At 38.6% G+C, this 22,835-nt stretch overlaps 1 protein-coding gene across 5 annotated transcripts in view; it reads left to right on the top strand.

The window, feature by feature from the left end:
- Positions 1–19,336, top strand: part of DNAJC13 (DnaJ heat shock protein family (Hsp40) member C13) — a 128,690-nt gene extending 109,354 nt beyond the window's left edge. For 4 of the 5 annotated variants that reach the window (XM_061194673.1, XM_061194670.1, XM_061194671.1 and 1 more), the window contains 10 exons: positions 281–355; positions 593–705; positions 5,385–5,554; positions 5,717–5,759; positions 6,142–6,315; positions 7,862–8,041; positions 8,481–8,621; positions 10,280–10,423; positions 12,900–12,999; positions 18,504–19,336. In XM_061194673.1, coding sequence (XP_061050656.1) covers positions 281–355; positions 593–705; positions 5,385–5,554; positions 5,717–5,759; positions 6,142–6,315; positions 7,862–8,041; positions 8,481–8,621; positions 10,280–10,423; positions 12,900–12,999; positions 18,504–18,610 — 1,247 coding nt within the window. In that variant the 3' untranslated portion in view covers positions 18,611–19,336. Of the gene's footprint in view, positions 1–280; positions 356–592; positions 706–1,129; positions 1,355–5,384; positions 5,555–5,716; positions 5,760–6,141; positions 6,316–7,861; positions 8,042–8,480; positions 8,622–10,279; positions 10,424–12,899; positions 13,000–18,503 lie in introns of those variants that run through there. The other variant, XM_061194674.1, reaches the window with a different exon arrangement.
- Positions 19,337–22,835: the final 3,499 nt, after the last annotated feature.

Here is a 22,835-nt window from a genome sequence, read left to right as displayed (position 1 = left end):
GTTACGAGTGTGGATTTTGGAAGTCAGACTTCTATAAACCTCTATATACCTTAGTGGTATAGTGAGCTATACCTCTCACTAGCTGTGAATCCATGGGTTGGTCAATCTGGGTCTCAGCTTCCTCACTCATAAGGAGGCCACAATTCCTGTCTTGCTGGTTATTGTGAAGATGTAAGTATAATACCCTGTGTAGAACACCTAGTTCAGTGCCTGGCACTGGTGAGCAGTAAATGTAAGCTAATGTGATGATACATTCCTTGAAATGTCTTTTACTTTGCAGGTCGTCAGCTTGTTCTGGAAACTCTTTATGCTTTGACATCAAGTACAAAAATAATCAAAGAAGCAATGGCAAAAGGTAATGTACGGAGTGCTTTCTCATCCAGTCCTGCTCAGTAATGGTGAAGCTTATTTTGAGCTGCTTTGTATAGTCTGATAAACTAGAAGAATGCTTTGGAAGGTTTACAGTTTAAAAAAAACCAAACTGCATTGAGTTGAAACAAGGTTGAAAATGAATTCTACTATGATTCTATGATTAGAAAAGTCATTTTTTTTTATTTAGAGTATAAACACTAATTCTTTCTTTCCTTCACAGGAGCTTTGATTTATTTACTAGACATGTTCTGCAATTCAACACATCCACAGGTTCGAGCCCAGACAGCAGAACTTTTTGCTAAAATGACAGCAGATAAACTAATAGGTCCAAAGGTGAGCACAAAATGGGTTCTTAGAAAGAAATTATTAAAGCTCTGTAACTTTGATAACGGATTCCATGAGGGTTACCAAAGTCTGAGATGGTGAGGAAATAACTTAATGTGAAAGTTGGAAGATCGACATACCTGAAATTATTCCTGTATATTACTAGTTAGAGAAAAATTATAGTCGGTGAAGCCTGCACTAGAATTGAGAAGTCTTAAGAGAGTATTTGAATTATGGTGATAAAACTGTTCATCTCCCTTGAAGAAAGAAGAAAAGTATATTTAAGTTATGACGGACGATACATTAGGTTAGACTTTCACACTTCGAGGATTGGCCTGTGGAGGTAGCTTGTGAAGGAGATACACCCCACACCTGTATTAGTTAAAGCCATATAGCACGTGAGTAACGGCACCTTTGCTTCCCCTCTCTGCAGGGAGATCTCTCATTAAGAATCTGGAGCTAACAAGATGATCTCTGGAACCATGGTCCAATTTGCAGAGCAGGAACCTGTTAGAACAGCACTTCTAAATAGAATTTCATCCAGACACAGGTGTAATCAAAGTCCCCTTCTTCTGTTATTAAATCTGTTTCACATGAAGTAATGCTCACTGAAGCCAGCCCAGATATGAAATGAAGGCTCCTGAGCCCCCACTTCCAGAGTGTTAGGTGTTATTTTACATCAGTAAAACACGCTAGATTCAGTTGTTTTTTTTCCTTGTCTGATCTCCTGAGAATCTGTCACAGGACCTGGAACAGTTTTACTTTGGGAATATGGTTAATAGTCTGTCATCAACAGGGTTGATGGGATAAGGGCGATTACATTTGGATATCTATAACAAGGGTTCATAAAATCATGAATATTTATTTTTTTAAAAAAATTTTTTGGCCACACCATGCGCGGCTTTTGGGATCTTAGTTCCCCGGCCAGGGATCGAACCCACGCCCTCTGCATTGGAAGGCAGAATCTTAACCACTGGACCGCCGGGGAAGTCCATGAATATGGATATTTAATATTGAGTTTTCTTAAAGCTAGAGTTGGGTAGCACATAATTATAATGTCTAATATTACATGTTTTAAATAATGTTTTAGATATTTAAAATAAATATGTATTGATTGATTGATTTTTGAGGTCTTCAGTAATTTTTTGACCTTTGAAATACATGAGGGACAAATTTTACCAAGGTGAATATATTTACACTTAAATTTTCTGTATAGGAAAAATACAAGTGTCAGCTCCTTAATTGAATGATTTGCAGCAAGAGATTCTAGAACTGGGGTCAGTAAACTTATTTTCCTTTTTGGTAACAACTTTATTGAGATATAATTGACATGCCATACAAGTCACACATATGAAGTATACAATTCATTCGTTTGGGCAACAACAATCTATTTTAGAAACATTTTCATCAACCCAGGAAAAAAACCCATTCCCTTTAGCAGTCACTTCCCATTCACCTTCCCCCTAGCACCTGGCAACCACTAACCTACTTTCTGTCTCTATAGATTTGCCTATTCTGAGCATTTCATGTAAATGGAATCATAATATGTGTCTTCTGTGTCTGGCTTCTGTCACTTAGCATAATGTTTTCAAGATTCCTCCATGTTGTAGCATGTGTCAGTACTTCCTTCCTTTTTATTGCCAAATAATATTCTATTGTATACATATACCACATTTTGTTTTTCCATTTATCATTTGAAAATGGACACGTGGATTATTGCTACTTTTTGGCTATTCTGAGTGATGCTACTGTGAACACATGTGTACAAGTTTTTGTGTGGATGTGTATTTTATTTCTCTGAGAGTAGAATTTCTGGATCATATGGTAACACCATTTTTAACTTTTCAAGGAATTATCAGACTGTTTTCCACAGTGGCTGCACCATTTTACATTCCCACCAATGATGTGTGAGGATTCTGATTTCTCCACCTCTTCTCTGACACTTGTTATATCGGGTGGGCCAAAAGGTTCATTCAGTTTTTTCTGTAAGATGGCTCTAGTAGCACTTAGCTGTCTTTAACTTCATTCAAAACAATTTTGTTGGATTGTATGTGACAGCTGTCATATCAGCGTGCATTTAAAAAAAGACTTAATATTGGTTAATTTTTGTGTAGCCATTTTAATATTGAAGATGGAAGAAAAAAGCAACATTTTCAGCATATTATGCTTTATTATTTCAAGAAAGGTAAAAATGCAACTGAAACGCACAAAAAGATTTGTGCAGTGTATGGAGAAGGTGCTGTGACTGCTGGAACGTGTCAAAAATGGTTTGTGAAGTTTTGTGCTGGAGATTTCTCGCTGGGCGATGCTCCATGGTCAGGTAGACCAGTTGAAGTTGATAGCGATCAAATCGAAACAATAATTGAGAACAATCAATGTTATACCACGCAGGAGATAGCTGACATACTCAAATATCCAAACCAAGCACTGAAAATCATTTGCACCAGCTTGGTCATGTGAATCGCTTTGATGCTTGGATTCCACATTAAGTTAAGCAAAAAAAGCCTTCTTGACCATATTTTCGCATGCAATTCTCTATTGAAACGTAATGAAAACGTTTCATTTTTAAAACAAATTGTGACGGGCGACAAAAAGTGGATACTGTACAACAGTGTGGAACGGAAGAGATCGTGGGGCAAGTGAAATGAACCACCACCAACCACACCAAAGGCCAGTCTTCATCCAAAGAAGGTTATGTTGTGTATATGGTGGGATTGGAAGGGAGTTCTCTATTATGAGCTCCTTCTGGAAAACCAAACAATTAATTCCAACAAGTACTGCTCCCAATTAGACCAACTGAAAGCAGCACTCCATGAAAAGCGTCCAGAATTAGTCAACAGAAAACACATAATCTTCCATCAGGATAACGTTAAGACCGCATGTTTCTTTGATGACCAGGCAAAAACTGTTACAGCTTGGCTGGGAAGTTCTGATTTATCTGCCGTATGCACCAGACATTGCACCTTAGGATTTCCATTTATTTCAGTCTTTACAAAGTTCTCTTAATGGAAAAAATTTCAATTCCCTGGAAGACTGAAAAAGGTACCTGGAACAGTTATTTGTTCAAAAAGATAAGAAGTTTTGGGAAGATGGAATTATGAAGTTGCCTGAAAAATGGCAGAAGGTAGTGGAATAAAAGAGTGAATACGTTGTTCGATGAAGTTCTTGGTGAAAATGAAAAATGTGTCTTTTATTTTTACTTAAAAAACCGAAGGCACTTTTTGGCCCACCCAATATATCTTTGTTGAGTATAGTCATCCTAGTGGGTGTGAAGTGTTATCTCAGGGTTTTGGTTTGCATTTTCCTGGTGCCTAATGATGTTGAATGTCTTTTCATGTGCTTAAGTGGCCATTTATACATCTTTTTTAGAGAAATATCTATTCACATTCTTTGCTCATTTTTTAATTGGGTTGTCTTTTTACTATTGAGTTGTAAGTGTTCTTTATATATTTTGGATACCAGTCCCTTATCATATATATGATTTGCAAATATTTTCTCCCATTTTGTGGATGTCTTTCCACTTTACTGATGGTGTCTTTTTTTAATTTTGATGAAGTCCATACTATCTTTGTTGTTGTTGTAGCTTGTGCTTTTAATGTCATATATAAGAAGCCATTATCTAATCCAAGGTTACAAAGATCTATGCCTGTATTTTTTCCCAAGAGTTTTATAGTTTTAACTCTTGTATTTATGTCTTAGATCCATTTGACCAAGAAAAGTGACACACATCCTGTTTTGTGGATGCTCTCTATCATGTAACTGACACTGTTTCCTTTAGTTCATTGGCTGCTAGGAGTTCAGGGCTAAATTTGTAATATATTGCTTGCAATTATACAGAGCTTTTGATGTTTCCTTTGTGTACTGACTTCCTATTAGTCTCATTCATTCAAGTAAGTATCTGAATGAGTATACTCAGAGTATATACTGAATGAGATATTCATTCAAGTATCTGCTTGTGCCAGGGGCTGAAAATACAGCAACAGCAAGACAGACTTGGCCAGGGAAGATTTCTGTAAGATGAGATTTGAGCACAGACTTGAATGACACAAAGGAGGGAAAACTATGTGAGGACCTGAAGAAAAAACTTATCTTTCCAACCTTCATTTTCCCTTTGTCCTTATGCCTCAGACTAATTTTCAGTTTGTGTGTATGTGTGTGTTGGATATATTTTTTTAAGCTGTTTTTTAAATCCTTTCTGGAAAAAGGCACAGTATAATGTAAAACACAGTATAGCAAAATAAATGCACTAAAAAATACTTGTACGCCACAAAGGTAGCATGAGAAAAATTTGTGAGGGTGTGGGGTGTGGGAGGGGTGGAGGGACAGGCCAGCTAAGGGCCTTCTGGGAAGAGGGAACAGCATGTGCAGGGCAGGATCTGGCAGGGTGGTGTGCTCTGGGAACTTCACACCCCACTGGTGCTGAATTTCTTAATGTTTCTTAAATTTGAGGAGGAGAGAGGAAATGAACCTGGATAGGTAAGTAGTAGCAGGTCGTAGTGAGTCTCGTTACCTTTGCATAAACCAAGGTTTATCTGTTCTCTCAGTCCAGAATTTTTGGATGATAGTTGTGGCCCATATCAGCCATAACACAAATTACAGCAACGTTCTATCTTAGAGAAATGTAAAGCAGACCAAATATTGAGATGTTTCTAATAGATCTTTTTTCTTTCTCAAACCTCCTCATCTAGGTTCGAATTACATTGATGAAATTTCTCCCAAGCGTTTTTATGGATGCCATGAGAGACAACCCTGAAGCTGCCGTCCATATTTTTGAAGGAACTCATGAAAATCCTGAGTTAATTTGGAATGACAGCTCCAGAGATAAAGTGTCCATGACAGTTAGAGAAATGGTGCTCGAGTAAGTCAAGAGACACGCAGTAACTTAGGGCCTTCAGGTGGGGTCACCGGGCAGGCAGGCGTGCCTCACGTTGTCTGTCACCTCTCTAAGGCTTACTCTACTTGCGTGAAAGTGTGTCTTGTGACTGAAGTTTGATGTCCTTTCCCCTTTTTTTTCCCCAAGGCACTTTAAAAATCAGCAAGACAACCCTGATGTAAACTGGAAGGTAAAGTATACTTTTATTCAGAGGAAGGAATTTTACATTTTACTGTAAATTTTTGTTGTTTTTTTTAAATTCCTGATGAGTGAGTTTAATGCCAACCTTTTAGACACTTTGTCATTAAGAAACTTAGGTCTTCCCCTGGAAAATAAGGTTTTAAACATAAAAGTAGGAATACTCACTTTCAGAGTAAGTAACTTAATCAAAGGACTTTTTCTGAATTTTGTTAAGAGAAAATAAAACTTACTATAATTTTGATTTGATTATATTAATGACTATTTAAGGACTAGTTAATTTCATAACGATTTCTTTAATAGGGTTTTTATTTCTTGCTTAATGTACAACTAATGATTAGTAAGTGACTTGACTATTCTTTCTCTATTTAAAGTTGCCTGAAGATTTTGCTGTGGTGTTTGCAGAAGCAGAAGGTGAACTTGCTGTTGGAGGAGTTTTCTTGAGAATCTTTATTGCACAACCAGCTTGGGTTCTAAGAAAGCCTAGAGAATTTCTTATTGCACTGCTAGAAAAGTTAACTGAGCTCCTGGAGAAGAACAATCCTCACGTAAGCTTTAGCCGTCAGCCAGACATTTCATATAGTTTGCTAAACATGTTGATAGTGTTTCTGTTAAAACACCATCCTCATTGACCATACATTAAGAATTGGCTACCTCTTTCAATGTAGCAGCCACCCTTAAATTCACATATGCCTTGTCAAAAGTGAAACTTCTTGGTAAAAGTTGGAGGTATGTATATTGAGAGGATGCTATTTCTAACAATTATAGTAGCTCTGAAAGGTTTCTGCCGTCCCATTTCCAGTGATTGTATGGTATTAAGGAGAAACCTAAATGTGCAGTGTAGAAACCTAAATGGAAGTGTGTCCTGCTAGGGCATGTTCTTCACTTAACTTGCCATAGATGGCAGGAATGACCCTACTTAAAAAAATTGACAGGGGAGTCTTAACTACATGGGTGAACCCTGTACCTATGCTCAAAGCCGAAGGCTAGTAGGAAAGCAAGAGTGAGTAGGAAAGTAGACTTGGTCTTGGCTTGGCAAGTCATAAACCCTGATGTAATATAAGGTTTTGTTATTTGAACTCATATATTGAAAATAATTGAGGTACATAATTAATTAAGCAAGCTGGCTGTAGAGGTGATTAAGAGCCCGATCTGTGTTGTTAGATGGTCCTGGACCCCAGTACCAGCTCCCCCACTGACTAGCTCTGTGGCCTGGAGTAATGCCTCCTGATTCTGCCTCAGTTACCTCATAGAAAGGTAACAGCATCTGCCCCTAAGGCTGAAGTTTTCATGAGTTTTGATAAATGTGGAGTACTTAGTATAATGTCGAGTACTTAGAAATCATTAGTTACTATCATTAGTTTTGCAAAAATTAACATTATGTCAGATATTTACATATGTCTCTTTCTATAGTCACATTTTCTCTTTACTAGGATTTTTACTACATACATAGTTTGCTTAAAAAATGAAATCCTCAGAAAGGAGAAACTTGCAAACAGAAAAACGTATAACATTTTCCTTCTATATTGCTTTCTTTTTCGGTGCATCCCAGCTTCCATGTTTATTTAAGACATGTTATGTTATGGATATATATGTTTGCATATAATGGTATAAGTTACAGGTCTTTGCAATCCATTTTCCACAATAGAAAGTGCATTATGGCAGCCAGACATGTTAATTAGTAGGATTTTTAATAGAACTGGGGAAAACATTTTTGCTAGTTCTTCATTCTCCTGAATTATTGATGTTCTCTGATATTGGCATTTCTATAACATTATCTGAAAATTTCTAGTAATATCTTTTGAGAGTTGATCTCTTAATAGACATCTCTTATCTGCAATAGAAATGAGATGTGGAATAGAAATGCCCAGAGAAAGGTTGCTTAGATTAATGTATCACATTCTTAAAGTCCTTTAAATTCATGCCTTTGTCAAGATGGGGAAGTTTGTTGTTCTTTTAGGATTTAGGGATCACTTTTCAAGTATCAGCACTTAGAACTTGTGGACCCTTAGTAACACCAAATAATTACCAAGGATGTTTAGGACTTCATCAGTATTTTACAGTTTGCTTGTTTGTTTGTTTTATACCCTCCAGGGAGAAACTCTGGAAACTTTGACAATGGCAACAGTATGTCTCTTCAATGCACAGCCTCAGCTGGCTGATCAGGTCCCACCATTGGGCCATCTTCCCAAAGTTATCCAGGCGATGAATCATAGGAACAATGCCATTCCTAAGAGTGCCATTCGAGTTATTCATGCCCTGTCTGAAAACGAGGTATTGATGAATCCATTTAATAGCTTATAGCTCTAGAATTTATCTGTGCTCCCTCTTCCTGACTAATGTACATTGAAGTATAAATCCCCTTCCTACCCTGTGCCTTAATCCATACGAGCCTCATGGTATTGTAACAATTCTTAAACTGGTTTAAATGATCTGATTAATAGGAGACTGAATTTGACTTAGTTCATTATTAAACTTGAGCTGATGGGACTTCCCTGGTGGTCCAGTGGTTAAGACTTGGCGCTTCCACTGCAGGGAACATGGGATCAATCCCTGGTTGGGGAACTAAGGGATTTTTGGCGTGGCGCGGCCCAAAAGAAAAAAAAAAAAAAACTTGAACTGAATGTAGGTTTTTCATATATTATTGTGGTATTTACCGTGTTACATAAAATATTGCTAGTCTACAAGTAACCTTCTCTTTTTGGGCACTTAGCTGTGTGTTCGAGCCATGGCATCTTTGGAGACCATTGGCCCACTGATAAATGGAATGAAGAAGAGACCAGATACTGTTGGTCTAGCCTGTGAAGCAATTAACCGAATGTTTCAGAAGGAGCAGAGTGAATTAGTAGCACAAGTAAGTGACTTTCTAGATATTTATTTTAGGGAAGGCAACATACCAAACAAATAGATTTTCACTTATTTAGCACTGATTTTGGTTTCCCTGACTTGGCAGAGAGGTAACTTGTGAATTTGTGCATGCACAATTTTATATTTTATACACACGCACACACACACACAGGCACATGTATATATACACACAGAAAAGGTGGGCCAGCTACCAAAAATCCTTCCAATGTCAAAGTACTTTTGTGATGTCTGAATTTTAAATTTTGGTTATTTACTAAGCATTTATCCTTAACTTGCTTTGTAAAATTTATTTTATCCTTTTTGGAAAGATCATTCTGTTTATTCATTCCTTTGTTTCTTAAGTCATGTTCAAAAAACATGCCAAGGTTTTTATAGTCCTTTTCAAAGAGACTACCCATCTAATGAAAAGAAGACTATGTGGGTACCAATGTAGCAGACATCAAGGGAACCAAAAAACATAATAAATTTAAAAGCCATTGAGAAATTGATCTTTCTATAATACAACTCTTAAAAGTGTAACTCATTCTTCACTTAAAAATCCTTCAATGGTTTCCCATTACCTGCCAGATGACAAAGTGACATTTGACATCCTTAGCCTGAATACAAGGCCCTGCATCCTTATTATCTGGCCCTCTTATTTCCCAGCCCCTTTTCCTCTCACATCTTCTCTCTCCATCCACCCCCACTTCCATCCCTGTTCCTTGTTCAGGCAAGTTAGAAGTACTGAGTACATTTCAAGGAGATAATTGGATGCTCTGAGGTTCAAACTTATAATTGGCTAGGAGGGTTGTTGTATTGGAAAGAACATGAGTTAGTTCTACCACTTGATGGCTGTGTGACCTCAGGCATGATATTTAACCTTACAGTACTCAGATTCCTCATCTGTAAAATAAAGTTATGACTTCTCACAGGGTTGTTCCAAGAATAATATCTGTAAAAAAGAGGTAGACTTACTTGGTTACTTCCACCTCTTTCCTTTGAATTTTAGAGTGGGCAGTGAAAATTGTGTGGTAGCAGAGTATTACTTAGCTTTTATTAGGCTAATAGAAAATGTATGGTGAATGCAAAGGTTGATGTTTTAAGAAAATGTGAAAAAAACCTAATATACTGCCAGTATTGTTGCCCATCAGTGTATGTCCTTAGAGGAAGCAGACCAGTATACTCGCTGAAGCTCAGGTTCTGTACTTTATAGGTCCAGACACAGATTCCATTACTGTCTAGCTCTGTGGCTGTCAACATGTTTTACCCTCCATGCATTGATTTTTCCATCGGCAATATTATAGTCGTGCCTACATCATTAGGTGTTGGGAGGATTAAGTAAAATAATCAGCATATAGCATTTAGAATAGTTGATGGAACAGAATAAAATCTCATTAAGTAAAAATGTCATTATTATTAGATACCCTCGCCCCCAAAATTCTGCATCTGGCATTAAAATAAAATAAAGCAGAGTGTCCTCTTCCAGATATGGTTCTGGGAGTGAAATTATTTCTTCAGTGGATGGCTTACATTTTTTAAAGCATATATATTTGTGTGTGTGTCTATATATATATATATATATATATATATATATATATAGGCACACAGACACATACATACATACACACACGTACACACATATGTATACTTAATATTCTCTTCTAGGCCCTGAAAGCAGATTTGGTCCCATACCTCTTAAAATTACTTGAAGGCATTGGCCTTGAAAATCTGGACAGCCCAGCAGCCACAAAGGCTCAGATTGTTAAAGCTCTCAAGGCAATGACTCGAAGCCTGCAGCATGGAGAACAGGTGAGTCTGCACAGAGGTAACTTTGATCTGCCGATTACAAGGCATTTTCAAAGCCAGGTGTCTTGGCCATTGGTGATCTATGCACCTCAGCTCAGGTTCCCCCTACAGATGTGGTTCTTGACCGTAACTGGAGCAGATCCCAAGACCAGGGATGGACTAGCATAGCTGCCTCATAAAACACAAACTATATACTCAAATAGTCACCGGGAGGATTCTTTCTCTGGATAGTGGTAGCATGTTGCACATTCTTCAGCATAGAAGAATACTGAGCATTTAGTTGCCGGTTAAGATTAACTTTCAGTTCTAGGAGTTACTGTGGAATAGTGATAACTGCATTCATTAACCATCCCATAATACCATTTTAAAAGATACAGAACATCATTTTAGTTTCATCTCCTTCCGTTATTAGCACTTACAAAGTGTTGGCTTCCTTTTTGTTGTAACTTAGATTCTATTAATGTGTTTCAGCCGCTTGCATATGCTGAGTTCAAACCAGTTCAGTAATTTAATTTTCCTCATTGGTTTTATTCTTAATGTTGCATCTGAGGAGTTCCTCATTCAGTATTATTATATAGCCCTATCTAGTAATGCTCTCTTTTTTTAAGTTGAGGTGAAATTTACATAACATAAAATTAACCATTTTAAATTGAACAATTTACTGGTATTTAGTGCATTAACAATGTTGTATAACCACCACTTTATCTAGTCCCCAAAACTCTGTACCAATTAAGCAGTTATTTCCCATTTCTTCTTCCCCTCAGCTTCTGGCAGTCACCACTCTGTTTTCTAGGAATTCACCAATTCTGGACATTTCACATAAATGGAATCATACAATATGTGACCTTTTGTGTCTGGCTTCTGTCACTTAGCATGTTTTCAAGGTTAATATGCGTTTTAGTGTGTTTCAACACTTCATTCCTTTTTAAGGCTGAATAATGTTCCATTGTGTGTATATGCCACGATTTGTTTACCCATTCATCCGTTCATAGATGTTTGGACTATTTCTACCTACTAATGTTCTTCTGTAGGTTTAAATTGACTTAAACCTCTCCTTTAGTGAATCCATTGTGTTTGTATGTTCCAACTAAAGAAACATTTTGTATGCTGTTGTCCCTCCTAGCAGTATTATCATTTGAACTATTTAAGGTGATAATGAAGAGAGACAGCATGTGCTGCTGCAGTCATTAACTATATGTTGAATAAAGTTACCTGTGGGTGTTCTGAATGCCAAGCAAAGGCACTCCTGTGTACCGCGTGCCGGCAATTGCCCTCCCCTCCGGATTCCTGTTGATGAGAATTAGCAGAGCAACCTTGACACCCACCTTCCACTCCCAAGGGGAGGAAAGAATTATGATAGTTTCCAAAATAGGAACTTTAGCACCTTCACAACTAATCACTTCCACCATTGCGTCTCTCCAAGGTTGGGACAAAGAGTCTTTTGGACTCACACAGTCCCCGTGTATATCTCTACTTTAATGCTTACCACTAAGTTATCTGGCATTGTCTGTCTCCCCTACTAAACTGTAGGCACTTTAGGGACAGAGAAAGTCTTTCTCATCTTTGTGTCCACTGTGCAACCCACATATGAGGCGCTCAATAAATATTTGATCTGAACTTTGATATGCGAAAGATATCCTCTACATTGGAATTTCCTAAACTTTTATTTTATCTATGTCACAGAAAGAAACATGTCTTCCATCTTAGTCCAATACACATTTACACACATGTTATTTATACTCGTGTGTGTATATATATCACAGGACAATTTTGCCCATTTTACATGTGATACTCTGATGCTTTCTATATTAATCTATTTTATTTTCTCAAGCATGTTGCTCACAACTGTCTTAATAGATTTCTTAAACTTCTAACAGGCCACATCCATAGTTTGAAAAAGTGCTTTAAATTGTAGCTTGAGGGACTTCCCTGGAGGTCCAGCAGTTAAGACTCTGCACTCCCAATGCAGGGGGCCTGGATTTGATCCCTGGTCAGAGAACCCGAATGCCACAACTAAGAGCCTGAATGCCGCAATGAAGATCCCACGTGTCGCAACTAAGACCCGATGCAGCCAAATAAATAAATAGATGTTAAAAACAAAAAAAGTTGTAGCTTGAGTTTTGCAGTAGCTCCTCCCCAAACCTCTTCCTGAGGAATACTTCATGAACCCACACCACACTGTCAGCCAGTTGTTACTATCACAAGAACATCTTCATGCCCAAATTACATACAAGTCAGTAAGTTCAAATAGTAGAGTCCAAGTTTAGAGGGAAGACTGATTTAGGGACTTCTTCGCATTTGGCTTAATGAGATGTGCCTAGTATAGAGTGTCTGATGAATGTGAGGTCTTGGTTCATCTTTGGTTGTTTCCTCAGCTGGCCTCTTTTGTCTTGGAAGTTTGCTTTTTCTCTTTAATTTCATCTACCAACATCTAGCACTTAGTTTGTTTAAGTTCAAAGAGTTTGTTCTACTTCCCTAGGTGAATGAAATCCTGTCTCGTTCTTCAGTCTGGAGTGCCTTCAAAGATCAGAAACATGACTTGTTTATTTCTGAGTCACAAACAGCAGGATACCTCACAGGTAAACCACACCCAGTTCTCTTCCCTAAGACACATGGCAGAAGCCACTTGGACCTTTCTTTTGCCCTGTCTAGACTAAAAATGGCATTTAGAGGGTTTTCCTAGGTTCCTAGCTACCTGTCTTGGAGATGCTGTGGGCATGCAGTGGACCTCTGGTTCTAGCCCAGACAGCATGCGAACTGCTGTGGTGTTGAATGTGTGCTGACTGCAACGCGGACACTGCTTAGTTTTGATCCGGTAAATCCATGGTGTCATATGTTGTATTTGGAGTATGGCTGTATTAAAATGTTTATCTTGAACATGTAAAAAAAGAGTGGAGAAATATCTACTCAGAAATATGATAGCATCATTCCATTCTGTCAGAATACTAGGTTGAAGTTCCAAATATGCATACTCACATGTGAAATATTTTTTCTTCGAAGTTACCAGTGATTAATCTGAAGTTTTACTAAATATTTAGGGTTTATCTTCTCGTGGGAGGAAATATGTGGGTACCATAAAGGAAAGGATGTTTTACTGCCTAGGGATCAGAAGATAATACACTGCAGAAGCTTGGGACATTTGTCCATTTTACAGACTTATTTTAGCATAGTAATTTTGGAATACTTGTTTCATATTGGCTTCTGTTTAAAAAGAAAGTCACAGAATTCTATTGCTAAATGCTGAAAATGAAATATAGTCTTTGGTATAAAAGTTTTTAGTTTGAAATTAACCTTAGGAATATTAAGTGGTTCTTGCAGTCTGCCTGAAATTATAGTGATTTAAAAAATGTCAGCCCTGCGTCCTCCTCTAACCAGAGATGATGTAGGTAAATTGAGAGAAAAAATTAATTACCCAGGGTTTCTCACACCAGTGTAACTGTTTTAATAATCCTGATCGCTAGTATAGAAATTTATAAATCCTGAAGACCAAATCTTGAATATTCAGAAGTGGGGACTTTGGCGAAAGTTTTGCATGGTTTTAATTTTAGACGTGGTTGTGACATTACTGTTTTTTCCTCCACTGTGACCTCTTTAATATTAATCCACTAAAATTTATAATCAGACTTCTAGAATTTATGAACATGTGGTGCATGTGTGTACATTAAGAGTAGAGTGCCGTGGGTTTCCCTTCTACCTTTCCCATCCCCTGCCCTATGATTTCTATGGAGAGAAATACCTAGAATATGGTCTTAGTCTCTTCCATATCTCTTTCAAATTCGGGGTAAAGCTGTAGCTTCTAAGTAGGAGTATGTTCTTATAGACACACTAAAAACTTTACCTCTTTAGACTCTTTTCCCAAAAAGTTTACACAATACCACCTTTTCATGGTATTATATTCATTACTTTGTATGTAAGAATAGTACGATTGGAAAATCTGCCGTATTTTTTTCTAGCTGAGGGTAAACTTATTTAAAATTTGACCTTGAAGAATAGGAAGATGTAGATTACAAGCAGGGACAGGAAGGCCTCTTCTAATTCTTTTTGTTCTTGAGTATACTTCACATTCATTGCATTCACTGACTTGACTGGATGGAATAAAAGACTGCAGGTGATCCTTGACGTACTAACAGCTGTGGGTCAAAAGGTCTGTCGTTAGAATACAGAAGAGAAGGATTTATCTTCAGAGACCTAGAGTTCCTTTAGAAATCACTTGGTCCTCACCCCCACCCAGATTCCCTAATAACTGTAGGAAAAGTTCAGGGAGCCAAAAGGTTTCTGTCTGTGCCTTTCCTTTTACTTGGATCCCTGGGGTGGCTTCTGAATGAGTTATGAGAAGCAGCTTTGATGGGCTGCAGAAGGTTAGGGAAATAAAAAGGCTGGGGTTTATAAATTTCTTCACATCCTTGGTCTAGCTCAAGGGGCAGCAAGTTCCATATAAAGCCATCGAGGGGTAGGTGGTATAAATCCCAGCCTGGAAAGGGCCTGGAGTTTTACTGTGGCCATTCTGAAGGTCATTGTTGAAGCCCAAGGGCACATCAGTTGACGTGGGACAATCTGGACTAGCTCTGAGCTGTGTTGGCCCCCTAATTGTCCAGTTCTTAGCACATCATCAGTCTGGGATGTTCTTTTGTTGTGAAAGTACTACCGGTTGAACTGATGTATATTTATCGCTTGGGTTGCCAAATGTTTTCTTTTTTGTGTTTGAGCTTTTCCGTTGAATTGTGTGTCATTGTTTGATAAAAGGGGCTAGTACTTCTAATAATGATAAAATCCTGTTATGTGGAACTCCATGGAATGTATACAGTGTTGTGTTGAATTGGAATTTTAAATTTACCCCACCCTGCCTTCAGTCTTGAGAAGATTCAGTTTGTACCAGCCCCTGTCTAATCAATTTGCAAATGAAATAAGGTGCTGTGAGAACATAAGTTGTCACCAGCCTTTTCTTCCGATAAGTGGATTTTGTTTAGGAGATGGGGAGAGATAAAGGAAAGTTAATTACTATTTCAAAATAAGATGGGAATGACTAATCACATTTATAATTTTCTGCTTCCTGGCTGCTGAGCAAATGTCACTCAGTCACATGTTCAGGATTTGGGGTAAAAATTAAAATGTCCTAGGCAGGATTACTCAGTGTTGATAAATTGAGATGAGACTGACCCTCTAGCCTGGCATATTGTTTTGTTTTATGATAAATGTTCATCTAAAAGTGCCTCAGTGGGACTTCACCCATGGTGCAGTTAAGCTGTAACTGCTCATTGTGCAGGGCCTTGGGTTACTTAGCCATTTATTTTGTTTTAGAAGAGCTTGGTGCTGACAAGCTCAAAGCCCTATAAAAATAATTTCAGCAGTGAAAATCCTCAGATTTCCTCACCTAGAAAATCAGTAGAGAAAGAAGGAGCAACAGGGAAAGAAAGAGAAGTGGGCCAAGGCAAAGATGCTTTTAGGAGCTAGAATTGGAGATGAAGAACTTTGTACTATATACTTATTTACTTCTATTTAATTAGAGGCATGTGGAATAGTTAACTTGTTTTCCTAAAGTCATCAAAGGGAGCAAGGGTGCATTTCTTGGGCCTTTCATCAAACTGGTCCCTTAGTTCTTTGCAGAGTTGGTTTTTATTACCTTTCGTTTTTCTTTTTACACGTGTCCAAGACTACACAATGGGAGCCATGTTAGGAAAGATTCCCTAAGGTCAGTGTCAGTTTATTGTAGGACATTGCTGCTAAGACAGGGCTTCCTTTTTTTTCCCCCCACTGAGAATCCCATGTTCATTTTCACCAAAGGCCATGCTCCTTCCACTACTCCATCATGGCAGCCAATTCCGTTCTGTGGGATTCTTGGTTTTCACATCCCTCTTAAGTCCAGTTGCCTTACACAGTGTGCCATGTGCCCCATTTCTGGCAGCCCCTACTCTTTCCTGCCATGTTTCTCTGGAGAACACAGTGTCGTATCCCAGCAGACTGTAGCTTCCAGCCCCTAGAAGCCAGACATGTCTGGAAGAGGCCAGGGGTGTGAGGGAGAGAGCATCTCAGACTTCATTTAGAGAAATACCAGGAATTGACTTGTCTTTCCTAAAGAGGCAAATGGTGGGGCTAGAATTTGGTCTCTTCTGGATAATCCTTCTAGGCCCATCATTCACAATTTAGATTTTAGCCCAGAGGTTCCCAAACTTTCTCAGTTCACAGTGCCTTACTATCTTAGTGATTTTTTTTTTCTTTATCTACCCCTAGGCCAAAAGAAATGCTTAATAATTAAGTTTATTAAGTAGTTATATCCAAACAACTAGCGAGTAGTTGTTTGTATGGTATCCAACAGATGTCATTTGTCTCTCAAATTAAAAATAGCCCGTGGTGTCCCGTGTGAATTTGTCCCGGGGTGCCTCAGCATGTAGTCTGAGAACCACATCCTTAGTCCTTTCTCTATATGTAGCATTCATGATTTGGTCTCATAATCTATTCATTTGATGTGAACTAAGTTGAGCCCACATCAGAAGTGCTCAGGAACTGTACCAATCTGGAGTGTTTAGGGGTTTATTCTTAAGGGTTGCATCCTTGGCACGTTCCCTAGCAATCTTGCTGCTGCCTGAAGTTCAGAGTGGCAGGTTGGTGGGAAGTGATGTAACCGTGTGGCACTGTTGCTCTGAACTGCTGTCAGGGGGGTATGGGCTCTTTCCTGAGCAGCCTGTGGAAGGCCTGGTGTCCTGATTGGTGGAAAGCAGGGGTTGATAGATGCAGGCCCACCTTGCCTTAAAAAAGGGAAAATCCTTTTTCTAGGTTTTCTAAGTTCCCGGGCACTCCAGGTGGCAAGCGGCACCTCACGTGAGCTGAGTTGTCTCTGGCCGCCGTGTAACCACGTGCTGCATACACAGTGTCTGCTTTCTTCACGTCCTCAGTACACATGCTCATGAGGTTAAAAACAAGATGAATCTGAATTGTCCCCCTTTTGTCCTGCTTCAGTCCCTGTTATACCTTAGCCTTCATCAAACTGCTCTGCTGTTTGCACTTCCTTATGACTTCCCTTGCTGCTTATGTTTCTTTTTTCCCCTCAGGTGTCTCTCCTTCCCTTCTAACTGGCAGCAGTCCCCTTCACCTCAGGAGTGGGCTTTAGATCCGCTCTGCCAGGCAGCTTGCTAACTTCTGTGTAGCTCTCTGAAGCAGGTAGAGAACCATTTTGCTAAATGCATGCCGCTTCCACTGCCTTTCTAGTCCTAACCCTTACAATGTTCCTTAGCTGTTTGCCTTGTTTCCTATGATTTCAGCTAAAAGTATTGTTCAATATGCAGTATTATGCTACAGTACGGTGTCTCTTGCAAGTACTCTGTACAGTTGTGCAGTGATTCTGAGGTGTAATTAAATGTCTCTGCAGTTCATGATAAACTAGAGGGCTAAAGCCATTATATATGCTCATAGGCCACATCTTCATAAATGCTGGCATAGATAATGGCATTTTTGTGCACTAGAGATTGTTAGAATCAAGACATATAAAACTAAAATATTGATACCTTTTCCATAGCACTCTTATTTTGACCTATGAGCGATGTCCAGAGTTTGCGTTTTCTTTCTCAGAGACCTTGGTGTAGCAACCCTTGTTCATTTGGTGTTACTTGTTAAAGTAGCATTTCTTTGCACCAAATGAAAATAGGTTAACTCGAATGTGGATAGAAGTGTTTTTTGTTGGGAATTCATCACGTATGACTTTCGAATGGACTGACCCAAGTACAGAGTTTCTTTCCTCTGTTCCCATTTTTTCTCATTTGACATTAGCTATATCCTTCAGCGTCCAAGATTTTTTGAAAGATTGAACTTCCCAGATGTGAGAAGGGGAAATTTTTCCATGTTTCCAGTGTTACTGTCCAGCATAAATTTTGAAATGATTTTTAACTTTGTCATATAATAAAGGCAAACCATGAAAATGGTGCTGTGTAGCTGTTTATTAAGGTTTCGTTGTACGCTTAGGTAATCCTAATAGATTGTATCAGTTCCTTGTGATGGGGTGCTTGACCTGGTTCTGACATTTTTATAAAGGTCAGTGTTCTCACATGACTCTGCTCTTTAGAAGGTGTGTATTTTCCTTTCTCTCTTGCAGGACCTGGAGTTGCTGGCTACCTTACTGCAGGGACATCGTCTTCAGTCATGTCTAACCTGCCGCCTCCCGTAGACCGCGAGGCAGGCGACCTTGGCTATCAAACTTGAAACTTTATTGAGAGACAATAAACGCTGAAAGGCCAGTGCCCCGTCCACATTCCTCCAGCTGATACGTTGAAGAAAACTCTTAACTGCCTTTCTCCTGGTTTCATGACAGTGTTATTCCTTTTTCTATAAATATATTTTTATTTAGGAAAAAAGTCAGTGATTCTAATTGTATCACGTTATAAGAAAGCACTCTGTGGATCAACCTAAGCGGGTACACAAGAATATTTTTTCTTGATGTATGTAAGCACATTTTGTTCCTTTATATCTGTTTACAAGACTGTGAATCAAAAAGACAAAACTTTCTTCCTAGTTTTTATAATTTTTTTTGAACTAGTGTGACCGTGGGGTTGAACTGCAGTCTACAGAAATTGGGAAATCTAAGTCACCCCTAAGAAGGGCATTTCCCTCTCCTGCATCGAGTCTGTGTGGCTGTTCTCCTACCGTCGAACACTATTAGGTTTTGTCCTTGCACCTGTTTGCTGGTATCCTCTCCTCAATCATTAACCTTCTGAGAGCTCACAGCATACATTGGTATGTATAACTGGCTTTACCAAATTGAATGAAAAAGGAGTTGTGCAAAAAAATTTTAAAATGGATGTCAAGATGTTATGTAAGAGATTAGTGTAATTGTGAAATGTTCTATACATTATCAAATATATAAAGCTTTCTATATTGAATGTACATTATACAGATCATTCTTATGTGTACATAAAATTTTAAAAATAAAGGGAATTGACTGCTTTGTTAATGAGATATATTTGTTCTCGTTTCATTTTTGCCTTTGAAGACCTTGTATATCTTTATTTCTAAGACAGGTTTAGTAGTAGTAGCAGTAAACAGACTTTGCCTCACATTTCCAGTATCTCATACAGCTACATTGACATATATGTTCATTCCTAAGTCCCTTCATTAGTATTTCAGCCACATCTAAATTTCCAGACACAGATAGCATCTCATTTATTTTCCACACAATATTCAGGAATGGGTCAGGCTGTTAATAAATAGTTTAATGCATGTGACACATTAATTCCAATATTTTTAAGAGGAAAGAATAGTGAGAGGAGATTTCACATAACACAGATTTCAGCACTGAGGTCTTCTAGTGTGATCACAGACTACAAGAAAATATAAACATGTAAAATATATACAAACACTTCTTAAAGAACAAGGAAATATCCAACCCTCCAAGTTGCCTTTGAAAGCAAGAACCAAGTTTATTCCACAGTTGATGTGTAAGAAGAGCTGGAATGGACACTTACTCATATCATAAATTGTTAATTCAAAATTTTCCATCAGATTTATCATCTCTCAACTTAAAGATTATGGAGTAATGCACCCATGTAAGTATTTTAACATATAACTAGGTTTTTAGTTTCTAAGAGGAAATACTTAGTCATAAAAATATGTTCACTAAAAGAGATTCTAACAGCTAATTTAGGAGTAGGTGTTTTAGAAGACCATAAATCACTACAACAATATATTTTCTTTAAATACTAAAAGAACGTAAATATTGTGAATATTTCCAATAAAGGCCCATTTAAATAAATCTGCAAGTCACTGATGTTTGAATACCAATAACAGTTCATCTTTTTTATTTTTATTTTTATTTTTTTAAGAGGAATGTTTAATGTTCTTTTTTTTTTAAATTAATTTATTTATTTATGGCTGTGTTGTGTCTTCGTTTCTGTGCGAGGGCTTTCTCTAGTTGTGGTAAGCGGGGGCCACTCTTCATCGCGGTGCGCGGGCCTCTCACTATCGCGGCCTCTCTTGTTGCGGAGCACAGGCTCCAGACACGCAGGCTCAGTAATTGTGGCTCACGGGCCCAGTTGCTCCGCGGCATGTGGGATCCTCCCAGACCAGGTCTCGAACCCGTGTCCCCTGCATTGGCAGGCGGACTCCCAACCACTGCGCCACCAGGGAAGCCCATCTTTTTTATTTTTGAATTTTATTTATTTTTTTATGCAGCAGGTTCTTATTATCCATTTTATACATATTGGTGTACATATGTCAATCCCAATCTCCCATTTCATTACACCACCACCAGCTCATCTTTATTGAACATTATGCCAAGCATTTTATAAAGTGTCATATGTGCATAACTTCAGTTAATCCTCAGCAAACCTATGGGCTTGTTGCTGATATAATTCCCATCTTCCAGGTGAAGAACATGAGGTTCAGAGAGGCAAAGCAACTTACTGAAAGTCACACAACTAGTAAGTAACAGAGTAAGAAATTAAAACTACTTTTACTTGACACCATAGTCTGTTTTCTGAGCCACTATCTTGAGATAGCGATAATCTCAAATAGGTGTATGTGGCTAGGAAGACTGAGTTTCTTTGTTTTTCTTTTTTTTTTTTTTTAATATTTGAGTTATTACTTTTTTTTTTTTCTTTTGGCCACACCTCACAGCATGTGGAACTTCCCCGACCAGGGATCAAACCCATGCCCCGTGCAGTGGAAGCACAGAGTCTTAACCACTGGACCACCAGGGAAGCCCCTGTTTTTCATTTGTAAACATTTTTTATTGTAAACTAAAACAGGTATAGAAAATCTCAGTGAACAAATTAGTTTAATGAATATTAGTTTAATATTCACTTCCAAAGAATGACTATAAGGCAAATCACCCTTGACCTCCCAGGCAGGTCAAGAACTTTGCCAGCCTCTCCAGAAGCCCCAAAATGTGCCCCCATCAGAATCATAGCCCCTCCCTTCAAAAGTGACCACTTGTCTGACACTTCCTTGTGTGACTTCGTAGTTCATCACCCACATGTACATCGCTAGACACCAGAGTTTGGTCTTGCTTTTTGTCTTTTTTAAATGTGTCTTTGAGTCTCTTTCAATCTGGCTGCCCCTCCATCCCTTTCTTTTCCCCACCACTTGTCTGTCAAAGTCCCTGCGGCCATTTGACTTGTTGGTTTTCCTACAGTTGGAAGTTGCTGATCACACAGTCCTGATGCAGTTCAGCTTGGTCCTCTGTCCTCTTTTGGAGTGGAGGCTTTATCTGAGATTTATGCGTGGGGAAATTTGCCCTGAGAGAGAAAAGTGAGACAGCATGAGCAGGGTAAAAGGAAAGTAAGTATAGGATATCTGGAGGGGTGGGGCGGTATGGTGTGGGTGGCATATAGGGGTCCAGAGAGAGAACCGAACCTGAGGCCCAGGGAGGGACCAGTTGGGCAGTGTCCTGAGTGCCAAGCTGAGGCATCGGCATGCAGGCCCAGATGTGGTTCAGGAATGAGAGCTGTGTTATAAAATAGCAGTGGGCTGTGATCAATTTGGTGTGTTTGTTGGTGGGGGAGGGTGGTGAGAGGTGGCAAAACTGAAAGACACTAGTAACACACAGCCCATCTAAGGAGCAATGCAGGGGACGAACACGGGAAACGGGCAAGAGACCACTCTTGGAAGTCATATGTAAGCCCAAGGATTGTCACTAGATAATCAGCTCCAGAACCCTTTTCAGTCCAGAAATTCTGTGATCCCTTTCCTAATGCATATTGTCCATTATGTGATGAAATGTCTCTAAATGCCTAAACTTTACTAGGATTTGGGGAAGAGCAATTTGCAAAAAGTATTGCAGATAAACTCAGTCTGTTTCTGGCAAACTGTTGACTAGGAATTTAACTACCGGCTTGGAATGCACGGCCCCCTATATGGTATAAGCGCTTCCCTTTTAGTGGCCAGAGGGGCTGTAAGCAAGAAATGCAAAGGCTCCCTTGCATTTGTTCCCTTTTCTATAAAATAATGATCATTCTTAACCCATCCTTCTCAGGGCTGTTGTGAGGATTAAATACGTCTGTGAGAGGGTGTTGGGAACTGTGAGACCTAAGAAGAGTGATAATAATGATGAGTTGTTGTATCAATAGCAATTTTTCTCATTGTCTTCATACTTGGGATCAGGAATAGGGTAAAACAAATTCCAAGGACACTTTAGGTCAACATAAAGTGATTTGTAACTTTTTGTTAGTTTTTAAAATAGTCATGTTGCTATGTAATCGCTAACTAAAAAGTCATTATCTTGGCTCCAAAATCAGAGATGCCATAATCTTTGGTCAGCAAGACCATCTGTTTCCTACACACTAAAACATCTTTTCCCTTAAGCTGCTGCCTGTTTACCATCAGATAAGGTCCAAGAGGCAAGGCCCAGAGAATGACTTAAATTTACTTCCAAATTGAGGACGCTTAACAACTGAGTTGAATGAAGAGTTCCATCCTAAAACTAAAACACAGA

Source organism: Eubalaena glacialis, chromosome 6 (genome assembly GCF_028564815.1).
Source record: "Eubalaena glacialis isolate mEubGla1 chromosome 6, mEubGla1.1.hap2.+ XY, whole genome shotgun sequence".
Lineage (NCBI taxonomy): Eukaryota > Metazoa > Chordata > Mammalia > Artiodactyla > Balaenidae > Eubalaena > Eubalaena glacialis.
This window is presented reverse-complemented; position numbering and strand designations above follow the sequence as displayed.